Genomic DNA, 24,193 nt, shown 5'->3' on the forward strand with positions numbered 1-24,193 from the left:
CCTCCATGCTCTTGACCTTAGAGGTAGTAAGCCTTTCACAGCTCTTTGCCTTTTTATTTATTCTCCTTTTGGTTAATGAGAATTAGGTGTGCCATCCAGAGAAAAAGAAGTTAACAAAAGTGGAAGTAGCTGTCCTTGGCTTCCAGAGCCGGCTATAGAGATGTTGCTATCCTGGAGCCCCTGAGCCCCCTCTTTGTGCTTGGATTTTCTCATCATGTGTGAAACCTACCTGTTCAGAGAGCCAATAGGCTCAGAAAATCTTCATTCCATCAAGCCGAATGACCGTTATCTCAGCTTTCATAGATGAATTACTTTCAAGGATTGAAGTGAAAAAGATACATTTTGTATGATTTTAAAATATTTAGCAGCAGTGTAGAAAACATCTGTAAGGGCTGGGGGGAGGTGGTGGCTCACCTGTGTCATCCTAGCACTCTGAGAGGCCTGTTGGGTGGATTGTTTGAGCTCAGGAGTTGAGGCTAGCCTGAGCAAGAGCGAGACCCTGTCTCTACTAAAAATAGAAAAATTAGCGGTAGGTCATAGTGGGCATCTGTAGGCTGAGTCAGGGGGATCCCTTGAGCCCAGGAGTTTGAGGTTGCTATAAGCTATGATGCCATGGGACTGTACCCAGGGCAACAGAGTGAGAATCTGTCTCAAAAAAAAAAAGTCTGTAAGAAAGATAATTTTACATAAGGTTTACGGAATTGATCCTAGGCCTATACGTATTGTCAGTATTTAGAAATGAATATTTGTTTTCCTCGTCAACACCCATAGCTTGTTTCCTATGTCTGGCACCTGGACATAGTTCCTGGTGCAGTTGGCTTATTCTTGTTTCTTATACAAAATGAGAATTTGGCCACTACTTGATATGGATATGCTTATTCCTTGGCATAGATTATAACAAGAAAGGCCTTTCCTCTGCCGCCATCTCTCATTAGTGAGCTCTAGCCCTTGTTCTTCCCCTTTGCATCTTGCTGAACAGCCCCGTACGTCCTCGGCAGTTCTGTCCCCATTATGCTCCCAGCTGAGGATGTGCTGTTCCAGCCGTCAGTGAGGCTGCAGGATACATTCTCCCTGCCAGATACACTCTCCACCCTCCGTATTGGAGCAATCAACTAAGCCCTCTAAGAACAGCCTGCTTCTTAATTATGGAAGAGCGATGTTTAAGGATACCTGTTGACAATATGGTATAGAAACCAACTTCTACAGGCCGTCCATAAGGAAGGGATGTCAGAACGTTTCTTTGGCTCCCCCTGTTAAGTGACCAGGGATGGCCATTTTCCATCAGGAACCAGGATTTATAAATAATCGGATACAAATACATGCCTCAAACTCTTAGAATCAATACCTTAAATGAGGTTTAACAATCATTTTTCAACTTAATGAATTCATGAATTTTTCCAAAATGGCTTTTCAATTCACAATTTTTTTTTTCATCTAAAAAAAAAAAGTTCTATTTCCACACAGAATCTGGAGTTTAAAAATGAAGGGAGAACCTTTCATCCCTGTGATGACAAACCACATTGACTGTCTTTTGATCATTTCCAGAGTTGGTATTTACTTATTCGGTAATGAGAAATACCGTTAATTTTCCCAGAGCGAAGAGACTAGCCAAGATATAATGGACTTATAATTTAAATATTCTATTCTTTGCTGCAAAAATATCTAAACCAGTGGTTCTCAACCTTCCTAATGCTGTGACCCTTTAATACAGTTCCTCATGTTGTGGTGACCCCCAACCATAAAATTATTTTCGTTGCTACTTCATAACTCTAATTGTGCTACTGTTACGAGTCGTAATGTAAATATCTGATATGCAGGGGACCTCCAAAGGGGTCGTGACCCACAGGTTGAGAACCGCTGATCTAAAACTTTTTGAGGATTATTTTTCCTTTCTTTTTTTTTCTTCTTCTCTCCCTTCTTCTCTTCCTTTCTTCCTTCTGCCCTTTTTTATTTAAAAAAAATCCTTACACTATCTTCTTAAAGTAATAGGCATACTCACCATTGTTTTGAAGCATCTTTTATTTCCCAAGAGAAATTTTTGTTTAAATTTTATTCTTTAGCACCTGTTCACATTGAGCATTTCTTCTGCACGTCTAAGCTTTCCAAGGGCAGCTCATAAATACTTCTGTGTTAGAGCTCAGAACAGCTTGCTCGTGTCTAAACCCTACGTCCCTTTTAACTAAGCTGCTGTTTGGCTTGAAGGCCTGGGCCCTTAGCCAGTGAGTTCTGCTCACATTCAGAGTCCTTGTCAGGAAAGCATCCTTGGCAGAGTCCCACAGCCCAGCTGGCAAAGTCAACATGTTGCTCTGGGTCTGTAACCTGAGAGAAACATTACGTCTTGTAAAAGACTCTTGATAGGGTGGTATCATGCTTGGGATTAGCAAGAACCTTACTGATGGGCTTGTGTTTGCTCTCTGCTAAGTTTTTGTGGAGAATAACTGGAGTCCATTACTGCAAATGCGTCAGCTATCTTTTGGGACCATGTGACAGTCCAGATCTTCCCTGCTTCATTAAAATTTAGGGTAAAGGAAAATGCATATTTTAATCTTACAAAGGAGCAGCATAGCATAGAATTAAGTGAAATAATGTACATACATTTATAACACAATGATATTATAAAACCATGTATAAGTGAAAGAAAGGGCAAGAAGACCAATGGGTTTTAATATAATAGAATGTAAAACGTTTATTGATAACAGCTTTAGATTCTACAACTTTTAAGAATATCTCGACTTGATAAATTTTAGTACAGTGTCAAGAAGAATATCAATAACTTATCCAAAAGTCTCTTAAGGTAGTTCTTTCTCTTCCAACTATATCCGTGGGATACTGGATTTTTGTCACATATATCAAACAACATACAAGACATTAAATGCGTAGACGGTTATGAGGATCTAACTCTTACAGTAAGCCAGATATTAAAGCGATTTGCAATGACGTAAAACAATACCAGTCTCTCGCCAATGTTTTTTTGAAATATAGTTATATTTTGTAAAAATATGTTAATACGTAATGCAGTTTTTCATTTGAATTATAAATATTTTTGTTTGTTTGTTTTTTAGAGACAGAGTCTTACTTTATCACTCTCAGTAGAGTGCCGTGGCATCACAGCTCACAGCAACCTCCAGCTCTTGGGCTTAGGTGATTCTCCTGCCTCAGCCTCCCGAGTAGCTGGGACTACAGGCGCCCACCACAATGCCTGGCTATTTTTTTGTTGCAGTTTGACCAGGGTGGGGTTTGAACCTGCCACCCTCGGTATATGGGGCCGGCGCCTTACTCACTGAGCCACAGTCGCCATCCATTTTCCTTTTTCTTTTTTCTTTTTTAATTATAAATATGATTTAAATGTTTTTAATTTCTCACTTTTAACCTTGACTATGGTAAATACTGATAGATATAGCCCATTTGGTGTCTTCAATAATTTTTAAGACTATAATGAGGTCTTTTTTAAATTTCAGATTAATGTGACAGTGCAGACAATTAGGTTACAATGTTTGCATTTGTTAGGTAGAGTCCCTTTTGTTATTGTGTCCACCCCCAGGAGCTGTGCCACGTGCCCTTACGTTGTTCCCATTAAGTGGGAGCACACAAGTCCTCCTATAAAGAGGTCTTGAGCCCCAAATGTGTGAGAACTGCTAGTCTAGGTTGTTTCTGAGTCTTTCCTAGGCATATGACTCCCAGCAAGAGCCTCAGGTTGTATCAGAATGTCCTGTCTTTGCTTGAAAAGTTACAGTCACACCAGCTGACATCTGATCATCCAGAGAGCGAAAGGAGTGATGTCATGTTCTATGGAAGTTCAGAGCTGCTCCTGTAGCAGTCAGGCGGGGCCCTGACCGCTCTTTCACAGGGGCAGAAGCTGCTCTTCTTTGCAGAAGATTTACAATATTTTGCCCTTAAAGTGGTTGATTTCTTCTGAGGCAGATATTCCTGACTCTTTCTCACTGCTGTGTCTTCAGAGTATAAGAACTAAGAGGCAGCTTATTTTAATAAGCTACCATCTGTGTTCAAAGCATTTCAACCTAGTGCTGTGTGGAAGCTGGTGAAAGAACAGTAGAACACCATTGTCTAGAAAAGGAAAGTGTGGTATGCGGTGATTTTATGGGATCTTATTCAAAGGCTGCCTTAACTAGTGGCTTAGTCTGGTGATCAAACATCCTGGCACCTTGCCAAAGGTGGCCACAGACTCTGCTGTATGCTGCTGTTAAGGGTGCAGGGGGTGCTGGCCAGGAGCCTCTTCTGCCCATGTGCTGCACAAGGCTAAGGGGCACTTTATTACCGAGGGACTCACATGCAGGACCCACGTGGCACTGTTGTTCTCAGGCCTGGATCCTTAAGTTGAGGGCCTGAGGAGTCCCACCTTCTCTCAGGTAGTTGCACTTGCCCTTGGGATGTTCAGTCATTCAGCTGATTCTTCTTTTTGGAAAACGGTAACAACATTTTAGTTCTCAACTAGTTCGACTTATTTGTTCTGGGCTGGACTACTACAGACAGGACTCTTTTGGACTGTAGTTAATATCATGGTTCTGCTGGGTTCACTTGTGTTTGCTGGTGCATTTGCAGTTAGCTGGAGGCTCTGTTCTAGCTGGGGCTTAGCTGTGGCACCTTAGCTGGGACAGTTCTGCCCATGTGTTTCATATCCTCTTCCCAAGGTAGCTCTTTCTCTTGGTAACAGAGTAAGTAGAAGAGCAAGCCATCCCAGTCCCACAGACTGGTCTGAGACCTCTGAGGAGTTTCTCTCAAGTTGTCCTACGGGTCTGGTTCCTAGGAGAAGTTGGTTACTCTGGTTTATAGCTCTAACTATCTCCTGGGAGTCATGAGCTCCCTCAATTTCTGCCACCACAATATAAGCAAACCCATTCACCCATCCTTCCCTTACCCTCCCGTTTTCACTGTGTGACTTGGAAAAATCATGTAGCATCTCTCCTATACAAAACAGAGATGACTTGCTTTATGCGGTGGTTGTTAAGAATGAAACTAACGTAGGACCCTCACATGAAAGCTATAACCCAGTTACAACCTAAGAATAGGGAGAAGGGGGAAAGGGAGGGGAGGGAGGTGGAGGGAGGGGGATTAATGGGATTACACCTGCGGTGCATCTTACAAGGGTATATGTGAATCCTAGTAAATGTGGAATGTAAAGGTCTTAGCAAAATAACTAAGAAAATGCTACAAAAGCTATGTTAACTAATGTGATGAAAATGTGTCAAACGATCTATGAACCAAGTGTGTGGTGCCCCACGATCATACTAATGTACACAGCTATGGTTTAATAAAAATAAATAAATATAAAATAAACAAAAAAAAGAATAAATCAGTGTGAGACAGAGCCTTTGGCACATGAGAATTAAGAGACCAGTCAGAGGGCGGTAGTTCACTGGGTAATCAAGGTGAAATGGGGCTGGGAGAAAAGGGGAGGAAACATGAGCATCCTAGCCAGGAAGAACTGCCTGGGAGCTGCACAGAGGCTTTCAGTAGAATCTGCATCTAGACTTCTGTGTGTCTAGATGCAGATTGGGGGGTGGGGGGGAGGTCATGGAAAGCCCAGGCAGCTGAAGGAGGAGTTAGAAGAGGGAAGTAAAGACTGATAAGAGTTCCCCTGAAGCCCTCCTCGAAACTCACAGTACTGTCCCTCCCTGGTAAACCTGAAGGAGACATTTTTATATCTTCCATCTAAAGCACAAAGTTAGGCCAAGCGACGTGGCTCACACCTATAATCCCAGGATTCTGGGAGGCCGAGGCAGGGGGATTGCTTGACCAGCCTGAGCAAGAGTGAAACCCTGTACTAAAAATAGAAAAAAAACAAAAACAAAACTAGATGGGCCTCGTGGCAGGAACTTTTAGTCCCAGCTACTCAGGAGGCCGAGGCAAAGGGATCACTTGAGCCCAAGAGTTGGAGGTTGCTGTGAGCAGTGATACCATAGCACTCTACTCAGGGTGACAAAGACTCTTACCTCAAAACCAAACAAAAGAAAGCTGATCATGATTTGGGGCCTTAAGACATTTGCAGTGCACAGTGGCTTTTGAGTCCTGGGATGGTGCTGATTTTAGGTGAGCACAGTCTGCCCCCTACTGATCATGGTAGGTGTTTTCTATCTGAATGGGTTTACTTGATAAGAAGTGTTGCCACTGTCTCTGTCGCTACGGGGAGGGGAGGAGGTGGGAGGGATAGTAGTGGGACCACAACTATGGAGCACATTGCAAGTACAAGTTGGTTCTATCATGTGTAGAACACAAATGTCCTAATGCTATAATTGGGTAAATGAGATGAAAGCTATGCTGATTAGTGTGATGTAAGCACTCCAATTTGTACAAATAATCAACACACTGAAATGGGCATAAATGTATTTATGATCTGTGTACAAAAGGCTTAATAAAAATAATAATAATAATAATAAAGAAAAAGAAAAAGAATGGAGAATTAGGCCTGTTAGCCCTCACATCACTTAAGACTGGTGCGTTGAGCATATTTAAAATGTCTCAGAAGTGACCGTTCCTCCTTTAAAACCTACACAAACTACTATGACTAGCACCAGGGTCACTCAAACAGAGCCCCGAAGGTGTGTGTAAAGGCCTTCCACTTAGTGTAACTTGGCATGGCTTGTAGTGAAGGAGAATTTCTGTGGACATAAAGTTCACTGAGAATAAAGTCATATATGTATAATGTTTAAAAGATATTTCTGTCATTTGAAAGCAGAGTGCATTTGAAAAGTGTGATTTTGGTGGGGAGACGGAAAGTAAGAAGGATGATTAAGCGTCATGGCAGATCAAGCTCCATGCTTTGGCCAGGCCCATTGGAAACACATCATTGGCACTATCTTTTGTTTTCTATTGTACAAATAAAATGTTACTGTGTCCTTTTCTACAATAACAAAATCAATTAATGATTAGATATTAACTAAATAACTCACAGAAGACAAGATTATGAGTTCTTGATCTTGAGATGGGACCATAAATGTTGCACAGGCAGAATGATTGGGTAAACACTGCATATACAACAGCCCTTTATTTCATCTATATGTTTCCAGAAACTGTAAAGAAATGGCACATCCAGCAGTAGAGAAAGTGATACTGAATCTAAACAGGCAGCTTTTGCTTTTAGAAGCTGGTGATGAGACTCCTTGCTCTTCAGCTTGCCTTTAAGTTGTAATTGTAACAAGTTAAATTGATGATGGGAATTTTGATGGTGGTACCTGCCAGAACTCTTTTATAATTTATCTGACTTTCGAGAGTAATATATAATGGGTTACATCAGAATAGCTATGAAAATTAAAACTCTTACATGTTGTCTGAAGAAAATGTGGCGAAATTGGCCAAGAGATTATGCATTGCCACATCTCAGGTAAACATAACTAAGTTTCTCATAATATGCTCTTTGACATACTATATAGGTCATAAAACTTTCCTGTAAGTGGCCAGATAATAAATATTTTAAACTTGTGAGACATGTAGTCTCTGCAAAACTACTTAACTCTGCCACTGTAGCATGGAAGCTGCCATGGACAATAAGTAAACAAATGGGCAGAGCTGCGTTCCAATAAAACTTCATTCAAAAACACAAATCTGGCCACTGGTCCTTTGCATGTCTATGCTGTAAAGTGAAATGACCTGAGAGCTCCAGACACCTGAGGTAAGGAGGGGGTGACTAGAAGCTGTGTCACTTGCTCCCCTGGGTCTGCCCTCACCTGCCACCCTCCTGTAATACCACTCCTTTGACTGTGGATACTGTGGGGCCACCCCCAAATGAAGTCCTATCTTTCTCCCAGGAAAAATGCCCGCAGCCCCGCAGAGTCAGGGGCTGGAGCTGCCTAAGGAATTCTGGGGAGATGGGTTCCTTGGTTTGCCTCTTCCCCCACTGCACTGACCGCCAGGCAAAAAGTCAGTAGGTCCAGACACCTGAGGGAGGCAATGTGGTGTGAAGAACTTGTTCCTGGGCTGCAGACAAAGGCTCCTGTCCTCCCCTGTCACTTAGTAGCCATCTGGCCTCAGGCAAGTCACATTAACTTCTCAGTGTCCCAGTTCTTTTGTCTGACGTCAGGGGAGAGCAGTGCCAAATAAAGAAGGCTAAAGTTCAGTAGCAGCAATAGGGCCAAGCACTTCAGTCCTGGTGCTAAACTCCCCCTTTTTCCCACCTGCAATCTGTTTTACCTTGGAAGAATTATTTAAGCCTCTCCAGCCTCAATGTTATCTCCCTGAGAGCCACCATCTCACTAAGGGTAAAAAGCCAAAAATCTTTCTAATGGCCTCCAAAACTCTCCGTTTCCTCGGCCATTCCTCTAACCTCATCCCCTCCCAATCTCCCTCCTACCTTGTCTGTGCCAGCTACTACCAAGACCTTTGCACACCCTTCTCTGTAATGTTCTCTTATAAGATTACACATGGTTCTCTCCCTTACCTCCTCCAGTTCTCTGTTCAAATCCAAATCAGAAAGGCCCTCCTTCACCATCCTGTTTAAAATAGCAACACCACCACCTGCCCAGCAGTAATCTACCTGTTTTCCATCCAACTCTGTTCATTTTTATGCTTTTTCTCCATAGCACTCACCACCATTTGGCAAACTTACATTTATATACTTGTTTACTATCTCTTCCCCTACAGATTTTTATCTATTTTGTTCATCTGTATTCCCAATACTTAAAGTTGGTATATAATAAACATTCCATAAGTATTGTATGACTAAAACAGCAAATAAGTTAAAAAAAAAATAAAGAGGAATGACCTGATGTGCATTTTTAGTGAACAGTGAGGGTGTCTGATTTGAGAATGGCTAGCATATATATTTAAGTCACAGCAATATATATTTTATAAATATTTTGGTGGTAACCATGGTAAATTCAAAGTCTTTAACCAATGAATTTCTTGGCACCTGTTTTTAAAATGAAGTCTATGTGTGACAGTTATCTCTCTTAAGGACTCAAATTTGAATACTTGTAGTTCGAAAGGAGAAAAATCCAATCTACTGGGGGAAAGTGTTGCAATAAAGTCCACTCTAGATTTAGTGCGAATGAGGTTTTTGCCCAGGTTGGATTTTAGAGAATGAAATAATTAACTGCATTCCTGCTAGGACTCTTCCACTTTAAAATTGAACAACCATCTCCCGTATAAGTCGCAAGTTTTCATTACTCTCCAGATTTTCCTATAAATGTTTAATAATCCAGGATGTTTTGGCTTCTATGTGAGAATAAAAGTGAAGCCTAGTTACAGTTTTTGAAGAGCCTAGTTATGTAAATTATCTTTCTTTAAACAGTCCTTTTGATCAGCTCTCTTTATAGTGAGCCAAAATCAAGGCCAGTCAGAATTTAACAACCAGATACATTATGGGAATTGGCATTTACGTGCGTGTGTGTGAATTCTTCCCATCATGCACTGTGAGAGAAAGGGATGACGCTTCCTCAGATTGCCTAATGAGGAGCAGTTCAGAATCAACTGAATTCTATAAATCACCCTGAATGGATTTTAGTTCCTCTCTTAAAACGTAGACAAGTTTTTAGTCTTTTTTGATGTTGTTGTTTTAACCAAATTGTTAAAGATTTAGAAGTTATGCTGCTGGTTATTTTGGAAACTATCAATGCAGGACAAAGAAGCTAATTATCGTGGTACTATACTTCATCTTTGCTTTAATGACTTATTCTGGGATTTATTTTGATTATAACACAGTTTTAATATTAAGATTTGTTTGTACACTAGTTTGGGTTTGGGGGGGTGGGCTTCCTTGTTTTTCTTTTCAGAGGTTTCACATACAGCAGAACCTCCATAGTTGACCACGTCCCTACATTGACCACCTCCTTCAGTTGACCGTGTTTTTCACAGTCCCTTCCATGGTCAACTCACAGAGGTTCTACTGTATATTGGTGCTATTCGTCAGGACTGTAGTCATCTCGAAGGTTGAGAATCTATTATATTTTTGTATTCCTCAATGGAAAATCTGTTTAACTCATTATTCTTGGCATATGTAAATTTTGTCTGAAATCCTCACCCTCTCCATCTGTTTGTTCCTTCTGGAAGGAGACGGAGGCTGAGTGGCTGCTCTCCCTCTCACGTTGCCAAGTCACGTGGTTGAAGTCCACTTCCTAAACAGCCATGCTGTTCTCAACATTCTGAGTTTTACCCCCAGGTTCCCAAAACCCAAGTTAAAAGACAGGAAAACTGTTGTTATTGATCTCTAAAAAGAAGAGCACATTACTCTGTTAAAAGTCATACAAATTTCTATGAGCCTTGAAGGTTCAAATAAGAGAACTCTTCCCCCACCCCCTACTCCCCAGGAATACTGTGTGGAGAAAAAAAACTACTAAAAAGAAAAGAAAAGAGGATTCCTATTACTACTGCAGTTGCTATAAAATGAAATCACCTTTAAGTGATGCCGGTGGTCTCCTGTTTTCTAGAGAGTTTGAAAAACTGTTCAGTGCTGTAACCTAGTGCTTGTCCCCTGATTTCTATTCACATGAATCAGATTACAAGTTTATTAATTTTATTTATTAAATTCAGGAAAGCTAAGTACATGTCATTTGCATCTGAAAGAGAAGAGCCTTTGCATTGCATTTTAGAACTATTTCATATTCTTTACCATCTGCACATCTAAATCAGCCTTTGATTAAATTCTTGGTCTCATTCTTTTTATGAAGAGACTCACTAATGTTTCTTAAGTTGCGAAGATTATTCCCAAAAGACTACAAAATTATTAATATTTTATCTAGCAAATAGGAGTTTAGGGAACAAATTTCTTTTTATGGTGTATATGCATTTTTTTCCTGAGAAATGAGCGAATTTTGTTTTCATAAAGGCATACCCATCAAGATGAAGTCGGAAGGCCTCCTGAAGACAGCGTTGTTTCGGACGCCCCTACCACTTAGTCTCAATGAAAGGAGTTCTATCTTAAAGAACCTCAGGCTTATGTTTCAGTGAGAGGTTCATCACTGAGGCCTTTGGGTGCTAATATTTTATTGTGCATAAAATTTCCCTGGAGAACTGAAGATGCCAATTCTCATTCCAGCAGTTAGGGAGAGGTGAAGAACCTTCAGCCTCAAGGCCACACATGGCCCCCCTGATCTCCAAGTGTGCCCCCTTTATGGAATCCGAACTTCACAGAGCAAATTCCTTCCATAAAAGGATTAGTTCTGCATTGGATTTGGTCAAGGGGCTATACTGAAGGATCCAGACAACCATGTGTGTCCCCAAAACTCCCCACTCCCCACTCCCCCCCCAGGCTAGCTAAGTACTATTTGAAAATAGATGATTCTTCCTGGAATTATTTCATTTCAAACTTATTCTAATTGATTTTGAGTCAATACCTCATTTGATTTAGTGTTGTTTGTTTGCTATCCGGTATTTAACATAGGAGAAGCCACTGAAATAATGGCTGAAGCTGGGGTAAATATCAGGCAGGGAACATAGAAGGAACACTCAGTGATGGCTGTGAATATGTCCAAAAACATTATGGCAGAAAAGCAGGAGGTTGGAGACACCACTGAAGCAGGTGGCCGGGCCAGCCTGTTTTGAATAAGAACTTTGGGATCCATTTTCAGTCCGAGGACCAATAAGAAATCATAGTCTCTCCACTTAATTGCTGCTATGGAAAATTTAGGAAAACATTTCAACCTGAAATGCTAATGTTCTTTCAGCCATGCCTGTGTCTGCATACACACTAATCACTTAGAGCAGTTACAAATGAGGATGGAAGTTTTCTACCCTGCATTGATAAGATCTAAATTGACAATTTATTTAAAAACTGTTATTTGGACCAGATTCAGTGTCTACTCAAAGAAATGTGTCTGGATGAGAGAATATGAATAACACAAACAATAATGACTGAGTGGCTTTTATTATAGGTATTTTATTGTGTATAATGCTTTCTGAAGCTGAAATATAAAAGGCAACAAAATTCATTATTCATGCTTTTTCCATATACATACAGATATGACTGTAATGAAAGTTTGTCTTCTGCCACAGCCATAATTCTGAGCCCCTCAGTAATAAAGCAAATGTTTTCTAAGAGCAGGATTTATATGCAAAAATCATCTTCACAATGCAAACTTGGTCTGAAAAACAAGGCTCTTGTTTTTAAAGGAGCCTTGCTTTATTGCCAAGGGCATTGTATTGTTTACTGACATTTATATCAGATGCAAATTAGGAAACTTAATTATAAAATGGTACTAATTCTCCATAAGTATTTTAACCAATTGATAGTCATTCATTTTTTTTAAATTAAATAGGGAAACTCTTTCAGTGAGCCAAGATCAAATCATTCCGGGATGCACAATGAAAAATGTGGAAAGTATTGTTCTGCTTAGCTAGTCAGCTGGTTAGACTTTTTAAGCATGGGCAAATATAAACTCAATCGAACTACTGAATTAAGTACTATGTGTTTTCATTTAATTATGTTTAAGAAACGTGTTAAAATACCAGTTGATAGGGTAGCTCTCCTTTAATTGATCCACTGTTTTGAAGTAGCTATTGTCTGGTAGAACACTATGTTCTAGGTGATAAAACCTAATAAATAATAGGCTGGGGAGAACAGACTTCATCTTTCAGTGGAAAACATTATCAGTACAATTTTTGTTGTAATGTCTATGGAATTTTGGAATTGTCCAACTTTAATGATGTAGGAAAACCCCTGAATGCTACAAAAACATCAAGGTTTCATGAAGCCAGTAGATGATCTGCTACATACCCACATAAGAGAAAAACTCAAATCAATGCAAGGTGGGGGGAGCAGGGGAACGGGGAGAAGGGAGGGGGGTACGGTGTATGGCACACCTCTTGGGGGCGAGACACAATTGTAAGAGGAACTTTACCTAACAGATGCAAACAGTGTGGCCTCATTCTTTGTACCCTCCATAAACCTGAAACAATAAAAATTTAAAAAAATCAGAATTTCAGAAATACATCAAATTGTTACGTTGCTCATATACATAATCACTTATTAAACTGAGCCTGCTCATCATTCCTCTTCTACCAGTGAGCTGGGAGCCAGATAGACTGTGATTCTAGAGGAGGGAACATAGCAGTGGGTCCCCAGGCCACTGGGTTTGCAGTGCTCAGTTCTGTCGTGGGCAGTTAGGAGTGATACAAGGATACATGTGATCCTTCCAAGAATGGTATCCACCATCAACGTGTGACAGCTAGTTTGGAGACTAGATTACAAGTTTATTTACTTGAAAATAAGAAAGATACTTGTACTTCATTTATTAAATTATCTGACCTCATTTAGAAAACTAGTATACCATCTATGCTAATAATGAGTCAATGTGGTTATCCATCAATGTTAGGTACTTTCTAAGGGAAAAAAATAACCTCTAGACATCTTCACCAAATTGTACACTGACCCACTTAAAGTTGTTGAAATTGACTTTTCAAACCCCAAACTGTAGTGCCATCAAACAGCTCCCAAGCTGCTGAATAAAGGGGATGAACGTGTTTACTCAAACACTTGCACACACACTCTCTCATGAATTTATACAGGTATGAAATGAGTAGATAAAGGAAGTCAAATGTTGTTTAATCGCTGCAGCTACCAAGCCTAGAATTATAAAGTTGACAGCTTAAAAATAACCTGATCCCATCTCTTACTTATATAGATGAAGAAATTGATGCCCTTACCAAAAATTATAAAATTAGTAAGAGGTGGAAACTGGATTACAAGTTGGCTCACACGCACGGTGTGCTCCACAGTTGTCTATTGAACTAAGTGTAACACATCCACTCTCCAGCAGTCTAGTCACACCATTGAGACCCTGGCTTGAACTTCCTTGAACTTTTTATTTTAAAGTATAAATTGCCTTAACTGCATGCAAACTGAACTAAAAAATAATTGCTTAATGTCTGTTCTTCAGTTCAATTCAATTAGAGACAGAGACTTCTCTGAGCTATGAGAAAGGTGACTATAGGTCAGGACAGGTAAGTGGGGGTGCAGAAGAAAGTAGCTCTTTCAGCCAGTGAGTAAATCAGGCAGGGGGCAAAAGCCCTGCCAGAGAAATGGCCTCAGGGGAAGGGTACCGAGCAGCTGGAGGCAGAGGCCCCAGGAGGGCCTCCACCTTCCCCTGCGGTAAAAGATTGAGTCCAATCTGCGAGGACCTGGAGACTGCCTGGCCTAGTGAGTATCAGCCCAAAGTCCCAAGTAGCTTGGCTGAACATCCACCAACCTTCGTATTGTCGCCTACACAGATTCTCAGAACAAATTTAAGACAAGTCCCAAGGGAATATCCAAAGGAAGGAGTTTGTGAAGACATCTGTGAGAATAAAAACCTAGCCCTGTTTCCTGGTGCCCATGACTAGTAGGAGGAGTACAGAGTACTTATAAGGGCCCTGTAGCTCCTGCCGTGTGATAAATACAATTAAGTCCTTAACACCCCGGAAATAATTTTATTCTTGACTCCTTAACCTCCCTATTTATATGTGAGTGTAAATGATACCTAGGATACTTATATGCCAGGGATTAAAGCATGGAGTGATTACTTTCTGGTCAATGAAGTTAAAATATCTGTTGAAAATAATGGCAATAGGGAGAAGCTAGTAATTTTTAGAACACTATGACATTGCCGCTCTCACCTCTGCTCCCTCCTCTGACCTGACTTCAGCCACACTGACCACCTGGATATTCTTTGAACTTGTCAGGATAGAAAGAGGAGGGTGCCAGAGCCTTTGCCTTGTTTGTTTTCTCTGCCTGGAATATTTCCCCGCATCTGTCTGTGAGGCTACCTCTCTCATCCTCTTTAATTCGCCTCCGCAGGGAGCCTGCCCTGAGCTCTCTGCTCCCTGCTGCGTCCTCCTCCCTTGCAGCCAGGACTCCCTCCCTGATCACGCTTGCTCGTTTATTTTCCCGTAGCACTTTTTAAACTCCCAATGTAAAAGATTGTTTACTTAGGTGTATTGTCTGTTTCCCCCACTAGGATATATAAGCTCCACAAAGGGAGGAACCTTTGTCTAGTTTGTTTACTTATTTATCCCCAAAGCTTAGAACAGTGTCTGGAACATAGGAAATGCTCAATGAATGTTTTTAATGAATAAATGACTATATCAATCTTGACTTCCCAAGATAGAAATTTAGGAAAAATTTCCCTAGCATTAACCTGTGTGTTGCCTTTTCTCGTTATCAGGATCTTGTTCTATGTCAGTTGTGATAGCTTTTCATTCTGACTAGTTTGTTTGTCTCTAGATCAATAGTCCGTTGGGGAGTTGTTCTTTTTCTCCAAAAGCTTCAACTAGAGAGACATTTCAGGGCCAATGTTGGCATTTAAGTTCCAGAGAAATTCAGGTTTTCTCTGAAAGATATACACATTAGGTAAAAATTAAGATATCAGTAACAGAGACTACATTTTTAAGCAATGGAAATGCGATGTTAGAACCAACTGTGTCCAGGTGGTCAAGAGCTAATATCATGGGAAGATGATCTTTTCACTTGGGCCAAGAGGAAGCTCCTTTGAAGCTGAACAGAATAAAGATAGATAAAATCTGCTATTATTGCTGCCAAATATTTCTTTTTCCAATGACTGTGGGCAGATAATGACAAAAATTTAGGGCTCATTTGTGTAGGAAGACCCACCAGAAAAGCCAATATTGTAGGTTTCTTATTTTAGCACCCCAACAGGCATATTCCAAGGAGAAGCATGTTAACACTTAGATGCACATTCCTAGAAATGTGAGATAACAGAAAATAATCACCACTGTCTTAATCCATTTGGGCCAGTGCAACAAAACAGCGTAGAGTGGGAAGTTTGAAAACAAAGGCTCTGACAGATTCAATTTCTGATGAGGCCCATTTGCTGGTTCTCCCTATGTCCTCATCTGGTAGAAGGCAAAGCAGCTCTCTGGGGCCTCCTTTTCAAGGGTACTGATCCCTTTCATCAGGGTTCTGGTCTCATAACCTAATCTTATCCTAATACCATTAGTGGGCACATTGGGACCTTAACACATCCATTTGGGGAGGGAGACACAAATATTCAGACAACAGCACCCCATTAAACCTTATTACTTATGTGGCTTATGAGGCTGTCTGTAACCTCTTAGGTCTGAGAGACATACAATACCCATTTCCTCTGACCTTAGCCTGCTGTCCCTTCAGAGATACCACACTCTGGTCAAAAACACAACCTATACCTTCCAAAGCCCCAGGCACTGGTAGTGAGAGAAGTGTTCCACTTGGACCAGCACAGAGGCCCCAAAGATCTTCCTCAAGTTCAAGTCCGAGTAGTGCCCTTCTTGGCTTGAAATCTTGCACTGATTGCTCCCATAGCTTCAAATTCTATGGCTTAGTACAAAACACCCTTTATTGTTTGGTCTTTGTCCTGGCACTGATCACTTCTCTAAAGTCACTGGTGTCTCCTGTGTGTCACTTCCAATATATGGGGGACTCCAGGGGATAAGAATTATTCCTTACTCATTTTAGTGTCCTCAGTGCGAGGCCCGTGGAGGGTCTTAGCAAATCTTGGCTCAGTGGTTGAGTGGGTCAATAGAATTGTGACGTTGCTAAGTCCTAACGTGGCTGTTTTTTTTTTTCTTCCCCCAAGGACTTTGGTGTTATGTTCCTACACCACTTTGTAAGTATTTCCTTGCTTTCCTTTTCATATGTCAACAATATGGCCCGAGTGGGGACCCTGATCCTCTGTCTTCATGATTCAGCCGATGCTCTTCTAGAGGTAAAAGTTTTCTTTCTTCTTCAAGAATACAAAATCCAGAATTCAGGGAGTCCCCAGTATTGTCATTTCTTTAGCATTGTGCTAGGTGGTGCTTGGGGACGATAGTGAGTGACTGTTTTAAAACTGCAGAGTGTTTCTTTATAGGTTAAATCGGTGAAAATGAGACTAAGTTAGTATGTAAACTTTTATACAAAAAAGGTTCATAAATTGATGAAAACCTTTATAATTAATTCCACACTTATAGAAAGCATGATTTTACAAAGGAAAATTATTAACTGAATGAGTTTTGTCTCTTGTATTATAAGTTTCACTCTGATTTGAAGGAAAATATTATTATTACTCAGATTAGTTACTAATGGGAGCTATCATGTGCAAGTGAAAGTCAGTAGTAGTCATAGTTTTTACTGCCCATATACATAATGTCCTAGCGTTTTTACAGTGAGAAGGGTATGTGAATTATAAATTATAAAAGAAGCTATTTCCTGTGTCTGTGCATATAAAGAATATCTGTGGAAATACTGGTTGTACTTTAATGAACTTTCTAAACAATCATCATTTAGAATTCTTAAAGTAGTAAAATGAATAAAAATGTTCTAGCATATTTTAAAGGTAAAATCCTAAAAATTTTAGATGTGGTATTTACTACTAATTATGGTTCCTGTGAAGAATCACATTCAATAATGTTATATAAATAAATAAGTCTTTTCACTTTGTACTAAGAAATTTATATAACTGTTCAAAATTAACTTATAAGGATACAAAATGGGTCTTAGAATGTGTATTCTGATTTTTTTTTAATTTCTTTTGGCCCATAGTTTCTCCACCTTTGAAACATTTATTGTTAGTGTGATTGTATAATAATGTGCTCTCAATAATGATCTATTATTACAAAATAAGTAGAAATTCTATGCCATAAAATTGAATCTATTGTAAAGGAAATAAGGTTTGACGTATTTACAGTACTTTATTAAAAATCTTGGTCCTTTAATGTTATGAAACAGGAAAGTAGCCCTAATAGACTAGATAATTCAAATAATAATTTCACAGTATGATTTTTAAGTAATTCAGACTAAAGACTATTCCGCCTATTTAAGGAGAAATATAATTAGCATAGGGGCAGTCTCCTGAAGATCATTACCATTTGGTTTAATCTTAAGTATGCTTGGAAGTAGAAATGTATGCAGCCACCTACAGTTCTGAAATCAATCCTGTATCATCAGCCAATTTTAATGCCTGTGGAAATAAACGGCTGACATGGTACTGGTAGTGATGTGATTTAGAAAATTTTGACTGAATCGTCATCTACAACTTTTATCCTGAAAAGAAAATAATCCAGAAATTCTCATCATGTGGCTTAAAAACAGATGTTCTTCATCACCTGTGTTCTCATTAACGTTATAAAATAAATGATACTTGAGAAACTCAATTAATGAGATGATATATCAGTTGTCAGCTCCTCCAAATAGGATCCGTAGCCCAGACATTTTTGAAAAGTTGATGTTTAGTGCTCATCAATCGAATACTGATGAATGAATGTAAAAGAAAAACTACATTGTTTTCCTAGCCAGAAGAAGGCAGAAGGTGCTTTTTCTTTTAATATAATTCATGATGTTATACCCAAAGTATTCATGAAATTAAAAGTTCATAGTCCTGGCTTCCACTCAGTTCATAGGTATTTCCCTTACAAATATGTTTCTCTCATGGCTGTGTGCTTTACTTAAAGCTACTAAGGTATAGCTTCTGTGGGTACTCTTACAATGTTTTCAAGTTTAATTCAGCTAATTGAACTTTCCAAGAAGTAGAAAATAAGGTGAAGAATTCAGAAGACATCATCAGTTTATAACTCCATGTGTATATGGCATGAATTCTTTTTTTTTTTTTGATGTTTGATAATTATTTTTTTTAATTAAATCATAGCTGTGTACATTGATATGATCATGGGGCATCATTCACTAGCTTCACAGAGTGTTTGACACACTTTCATCACACTGGTTAACACAGCCTTCCTGGCATTCTCTCAGTGGCACGAATTCTATGTGAAAATGTAAAGAGGCGATCAAGCAAAGCTGTTCGCAGTCTCACCTGTTTTTACTTAGGATGAACTATAAAAAATACATCATAAAGAAAGGGATGCAGTTTCTTCCCTAGACTGATTTATGATATAAAAATAGTCACTTAAATCACCATCATAAATTATTAGAGTACTTCTCACACATGAGTGACTTTCATCAAGGAAATAACTCATTAATATGTGACTTTGAAAATTCTGCTAAGTGGATTAGCTGAAATAACATGATTGATCTTTATTCTCACTCAGATGTGGGAACTAAGTATTAAAAGTTATTGATCTCATGGAGACAGAATGATGGTTACCAGAGGCTGGGAAGGGTAATGGGAGGTGGGGGATAAAGTAGGGATGGTTAACGAGTGTGCAGATATAGTTAGATAGGACGAACAATATTTGATAGACCAGCAAAGTGGCTGTAATCAACAGTAAGTTAGGGTGAACTTTAAAATAACTAAGAATGGAATTGGAATGTTCTTAATACAAAGAAATGATAAATGTCTGAGGTGATGGATACCCCAATCACTTCACTTGATTAATTCACATTGTATGTCTGTATCAAAACATCATATATGCCCTGTAAAGATAGGCAACTATCACGTATCCAAAATAATTTACGAAAAACAAAACAAAACAAAACATGATCTTGACATTTCTTTCTTTTCTAAATGTATGAGTATAAGCCAGAAAACCATGCCCCAGAATAGTCCCTGTTAAAAGAAAACTTAGAATTCTAAGCAGAAAGAAAAATGCAAAAAGTGTCCATATATTCTATATAAAGTTTATGGCCTTAGTATTTGAGATTATCATTAAAGATTTAAAGGATTGTCTAGTGCTTTCTATTTGGACCTGTTATGGTAAATTTCTGTTTTGGTGTCTCTGGCCTGCTAATATCATCTATAATGCAAGAGTTTCTTATTTTTCTCTCTTTTTCTGAAATCAACCATAAAATTGAATTTTTCAGATTGCTGAATATTTTATTAAATCTGTAACAGTCAGTAATTCTACTTATGGCTAATGCTGCATTTCTCTCAACTTATGGGTAATTTATAAATACTGGTGCATGGTGCATGACATTGAAAAGTTGCAGGCAGTTTTATGCATTTGGTGAGTTACATCTTCCAGGAGACTCATGCCTATGGAAAGAAGCATTTTCTTTATCACTTTAACTAAATTAATATGTCTCGTTCCTTCCTTTCATAGGCTGCCAAAATGGCAAATTATGCCAAGTTTCAGAAAATGTGTGATCTCCTGTTTCTAATGTTTGCCGTGGTTTTTATCACCACAAGACTGGCTATATTTCCAATCTGGTGAGTCCACCAATCTGTCTTCTGCTAGAGTCACCTCTTCCATGTTACCTTTATGAACCATCTTCCTTTTGAATTTTACTCCAAATACCTAGTAAAAGGTTTAAAGATTGTTGGGGAAAGACTCAAGAAACAGCTTGATTTCTTCTTTTAGAAGAGGGTTGCGCTCTTTACTAACATTTTCCACAGGATAGTTAGAAAAGGATGTGGTTTATATACATTCTGGAGCTGCAGAAAGCCTTCTGTCATCTTAGATGCTAGTCTGGAATATGACTCAAGAACCTCAGCTGTGAGGGTTTGAATAAAGAAAGGAAATGTGGTATTGTAACCAGGTATGTGTCAGGGGTCACAATGGGTTGTCCCAAGACCAGCACCAACATGGGGGTGGGGGGGTGGGGGAAGAGTTGTTAGAAATGCAAATTATTGTGCCCACCCCAGACCCACTCAGTCAGAAACTTTGGAGATGAGGGCTAACGATCTCTGTTTTGATGTCTTCCTGATGATTCCACTACCTGTTAAAGTTTGAAAATGACTGTCCTAAGTAATTCTCCTCACCCTCTGTATATACCATTAATGCAGATGGGAGATACAACTCAAAATAACCCCTGCATTTCTTTATGGCTCCTGAACGTCTGGGCGTATTTTTTTCTGTTAAGTACTAAGAAAAGATACAACAGATTTTGGTGGAATTGGACAGTCCTTTCTATTGAAAATAGGTGCACTGTCATTAATCTTTTTCTGGAAGGCCATTACTTGAAGTAAGGGGGGGGGAAGAACTTTACATATCATCAATGGCAGATACCTCCCCCCCACCCCACCCCCGAGTTTGGGAAGATCCATTTGAATGGAAAATTCAAGTAATGGAATTGGAGAAAGTAGAGAAACAAAGGAGTGCAATATTTTGACTTTCCACCCCAATAAAAAAAAAAAAAACAATAAGAAAGTTGGCACTTGTAAATGTCTATCACTGAGATTCTAGTAACGAATTACACACACACACCCCTTCTTTTTTTTTCCTTTTTATTTATTTATTTTTAATTTTTAAATTTATTTTTATTTATTTTTTTATTAAATCATAGCTGTGTACATTGATATAATCATGGGGCATCATTCACTAGCTTCACAGACCGTTTACCAAGTTTCACATATACCTTGTAAGATGCACCGCTGGTGTAATCCCACCAATCCCCTTCCCTCTACTCACCCCTTCTCCTTGAGACTCAGCCCTTCTGGCACTTATGAAAATCATTTCCAAGCAGTAGTACTGTGTGTTGGCAAGACACTTATAAAACCTCACTGTAGTCTAACGTGGCTATAGGTGGTGAATATGGCTGTAGGTTGGGAACACTGAAGTAATTTTGAATATAACATGTCTGTAATGTTTTCAGAGTTGAAGCTCTTTCAAGATTATTAGCAGAACTAGCAGTGCAAATTTAAAAAGAAGAAATTCAAACAAAATCCAGGGCAATTTCTTCTCAAAAGGCTAAAGTTTTTTCAGCTTAAGATTTCTAAGAATCTGAGTTGTAAAGAAATTAGTTGTCAATATTTAATACTTTGACTTGCTTCCTTTAAGGGTAGAATTAAAATTGAGATGTAACTCTTCTTTTTCCTTGGGTTAATGTGTACAAGCTCTTGGGGTTTAAACAGCAGGGAGTTACCTGGAATATAGAACTTAAAATATAGAAATTTGTCCTGCTGCCAATAAGGTAACTTACAGGTCTGGTCTGTGGTGATGACCTGTGCAAGCTGCTTAGGAAAATCCTTGTTAACCAAATAATTTGCCTATTCTGGTCATTTCAGATAAATGGTTTCATACAACATGTGGTCTTCGGTTAGCCTGATGTTTTCAGGGTTTATCTGTGTTGTAGCTTATGTTAGTATTTCATTCCTTCTTATTGCTGAAGATTGTTCTGTTGTGTAGATACACCACATTTAATTTATCTGTTCATCAGGTGATAGACTTTTGGGTTGTTCCTGCTGTTTACCTGTTATGAATGATACCGCTGTTAACATTGTGTGCAGGTTTTTGTGTGAGTACATGTTTTTAGTTCCTTGGGTGTATACCTCGGAATTGAATGGCTGGATTACACAGTAACTCTGTGTTTACCTTTTGAAGAATACCACACTCTCTTCCAAAGTTGCAGCACCATTTCACATTCCCACCAGCAGTTTATGAGGGTTCCACTCTCTCCGCATCCTTCCAACGCTTGTTATTTTCTGTCTTTTTTATTATATTCACTTAATGGGTATCTTGTGATTTTTATTTGCGTTTCAAATCCTTTACCCATTTTTAATGAGGTGATTTGTCTTTTTATTGGATGTGTTATATGTGTATATAAGTATACATCTGATAATAAATCCTTTATTTGGTATGTGATTTGCAAATTTTTTTCTCCCCTATTAAGAAATGTCTTTTACTTCCTTGATGGTGTGTCCTTTGAAGCACACAAATTTTTAATTTTGATAAAATCTAATTTATCTATTTTTTTTTCCTTTTGTCCCTTGTGTTTTTGGTGTCATATATAAAAAACCATTGTTAAATCCAAGGTCATGATGATTTACACCTATGGTTTTTCGTATGTGTTTTCTAGTTTTACATTTAGGTCTATGTTCTGTTTTGTATATGGTAAGAGGTACGGATCCAATGTGTGGATATTCAGTTAGCCCCACATAATTTCTTACTTACTTTTTTTTTTTTTTTTTGACACAGAGTCTTACTCTGTCACATGGGCTAGAGTGGTATGGTGTCAGCCTAGCTCACAGCAACCTCAAACTCCTGGGTTCAACCAGTCCTTCTGCCTCAGCCTCCCAAGTAGCTACAAATACAAGCTGCAATTACTATACTTGGCTAATTTTTCTATTTTTAGTAGAGACGGGATCTCACTCTTGCTCAGGCTGGCCTTGAATTCCTGAGCTCAAGCAATCCTCCCCCCATCCCCGGCCTCCAGAGAGCTAGGATTACAGGAGTGAGCCACCGTGCCCAGCCCCCCACATCATTTCTTGATTGGCTATGCTTTTATTGTGATCATCTTCATCACTAAACTCCAGTGAAGCAAACTCTCTTTTGTCACATTTCTCATTTACTGCCTTTGTACTTTCTTTGATCTATTTCTGTCTCTTGGAATCACATCGTCTGGGGCATTTATTGTCCTGTCTGGAACTCTTCATCCTGTCTAGTAAGCCAGGAGCTAGGGACACAATTTTACCACCTTTTCTCCTTCTATCCCAGTTGGGATGCGGTCCAGGGAAATGGTGATCATTTTTGTCCAGAGAACATCTGGGGTACAACACATACAGGTCACCAAAACTGATCTCTTGGCATTATTCCTTCCTAAAGGCATAGCTGCCCTCTTGCTTCCCCGTGTAGACCACCCCCAGCCAATGCCTGGCCTTGTGTTACTAGGACGTGACTTTCCCCACAGAGTACAACGTTTATGTCCATTGTGTGCTGACCCTGGCTTTGCTAAGCTGCCTGTCTTCTTTTGCTGGGAGGATAAAGTAGCAATTGCTCTTCTTGGCTATAACAATACTAGCCTTTCATGTGAATACCTCCTCCCAATGCTTATTTAATTCATATGATGTCATATGCGGTCAGGACCAAGTTTTTGGCAAGTCTTCATTTATTACATACTTTGACAGAATTTGGATCACAAAAGCTCCAGTGATATCCTATATATATTATACTACTATTTCCAAACAAGTAATCACTGGTGCCTCATGTACATGTAATCTGGCCATCATTTTTAAAAAGTGTTTAAAGTTTAACTCCTTTCTCTTGCATTTGAGGTTTTAGAAAATTGTGTCTATTTAAATCGCATCAACTCAAAAATCTGCGTATGTTAGCCTTCACTTTGTAGTCAGCCAATGATTTGATCCTCTCTGAGAGTAAGAGGGTCCATTGGTCTAAGCTGTTGCATCTCTTATACTCCACTTGTATGTAATCACTGAAATTCCTAACAATTTCCTATGGTTTATGAAGTGGTGGGGTTTTGGGGGCAGGAGGGGAAACACATGTGTTTAATTATATTCCCAGACCAAATGGGGTGTTAAATATTCTCAATTTATTAGTAAGACTATCTTTTATTAGCAAGATATTTTTCTGTTAACATTTTCAAAACACTTGCTCAGTATATCCCCACAGTAGTTCTCATCCACAGAGGATATGTTCCAAGAGTCCCAGTGATGCCTAGAAC

The 24,193-nt window shown here is 39.2% G+C and overlaps 1 protein-coding gene across 2 annotated transcripts in view; it reads left to right on the forward strand.

Annotated features, from left to right (window-relative positions):
• The window catches only part of CERS6 (ceramide synthase 6), a 303,806-nt gene that overhangs the window by 245,617 nt on the left and 33,996 nt on the right, over positions 1-24,193 (forward strand). For both annotated transcript variants that reach the window (XM_053597456.1, XM_053597457.1), the window contains exons 7-8: positions 16,500-16,628; positions 19,897-20,003. In XM_053597456.1, the coding sequence (XP_053453431.1) occupies positions 16,500-16,628; positions 19,897-20,003 (236 nt within the window). The remainder of the gene's footprint in view (positions 1-16,499; positions 16,629-19,896; positions 20,004-24,193) is intronic.

The sequence above is a fragment of the Nycticebus coucang genome, chromosome 7, assembly GCF_027406575.1.
Source record: "Nycticebus coucang isolate mNycCou1 chromosome 7, mNycCou1.pri, whole genome shotgun sequence".
Taxonomy (NCBI): Eukaryota; Metazoa; Chordata; class Mammalia; order Primates; family Lorisidae; genus Nycticebus; species Nycticebus coucang.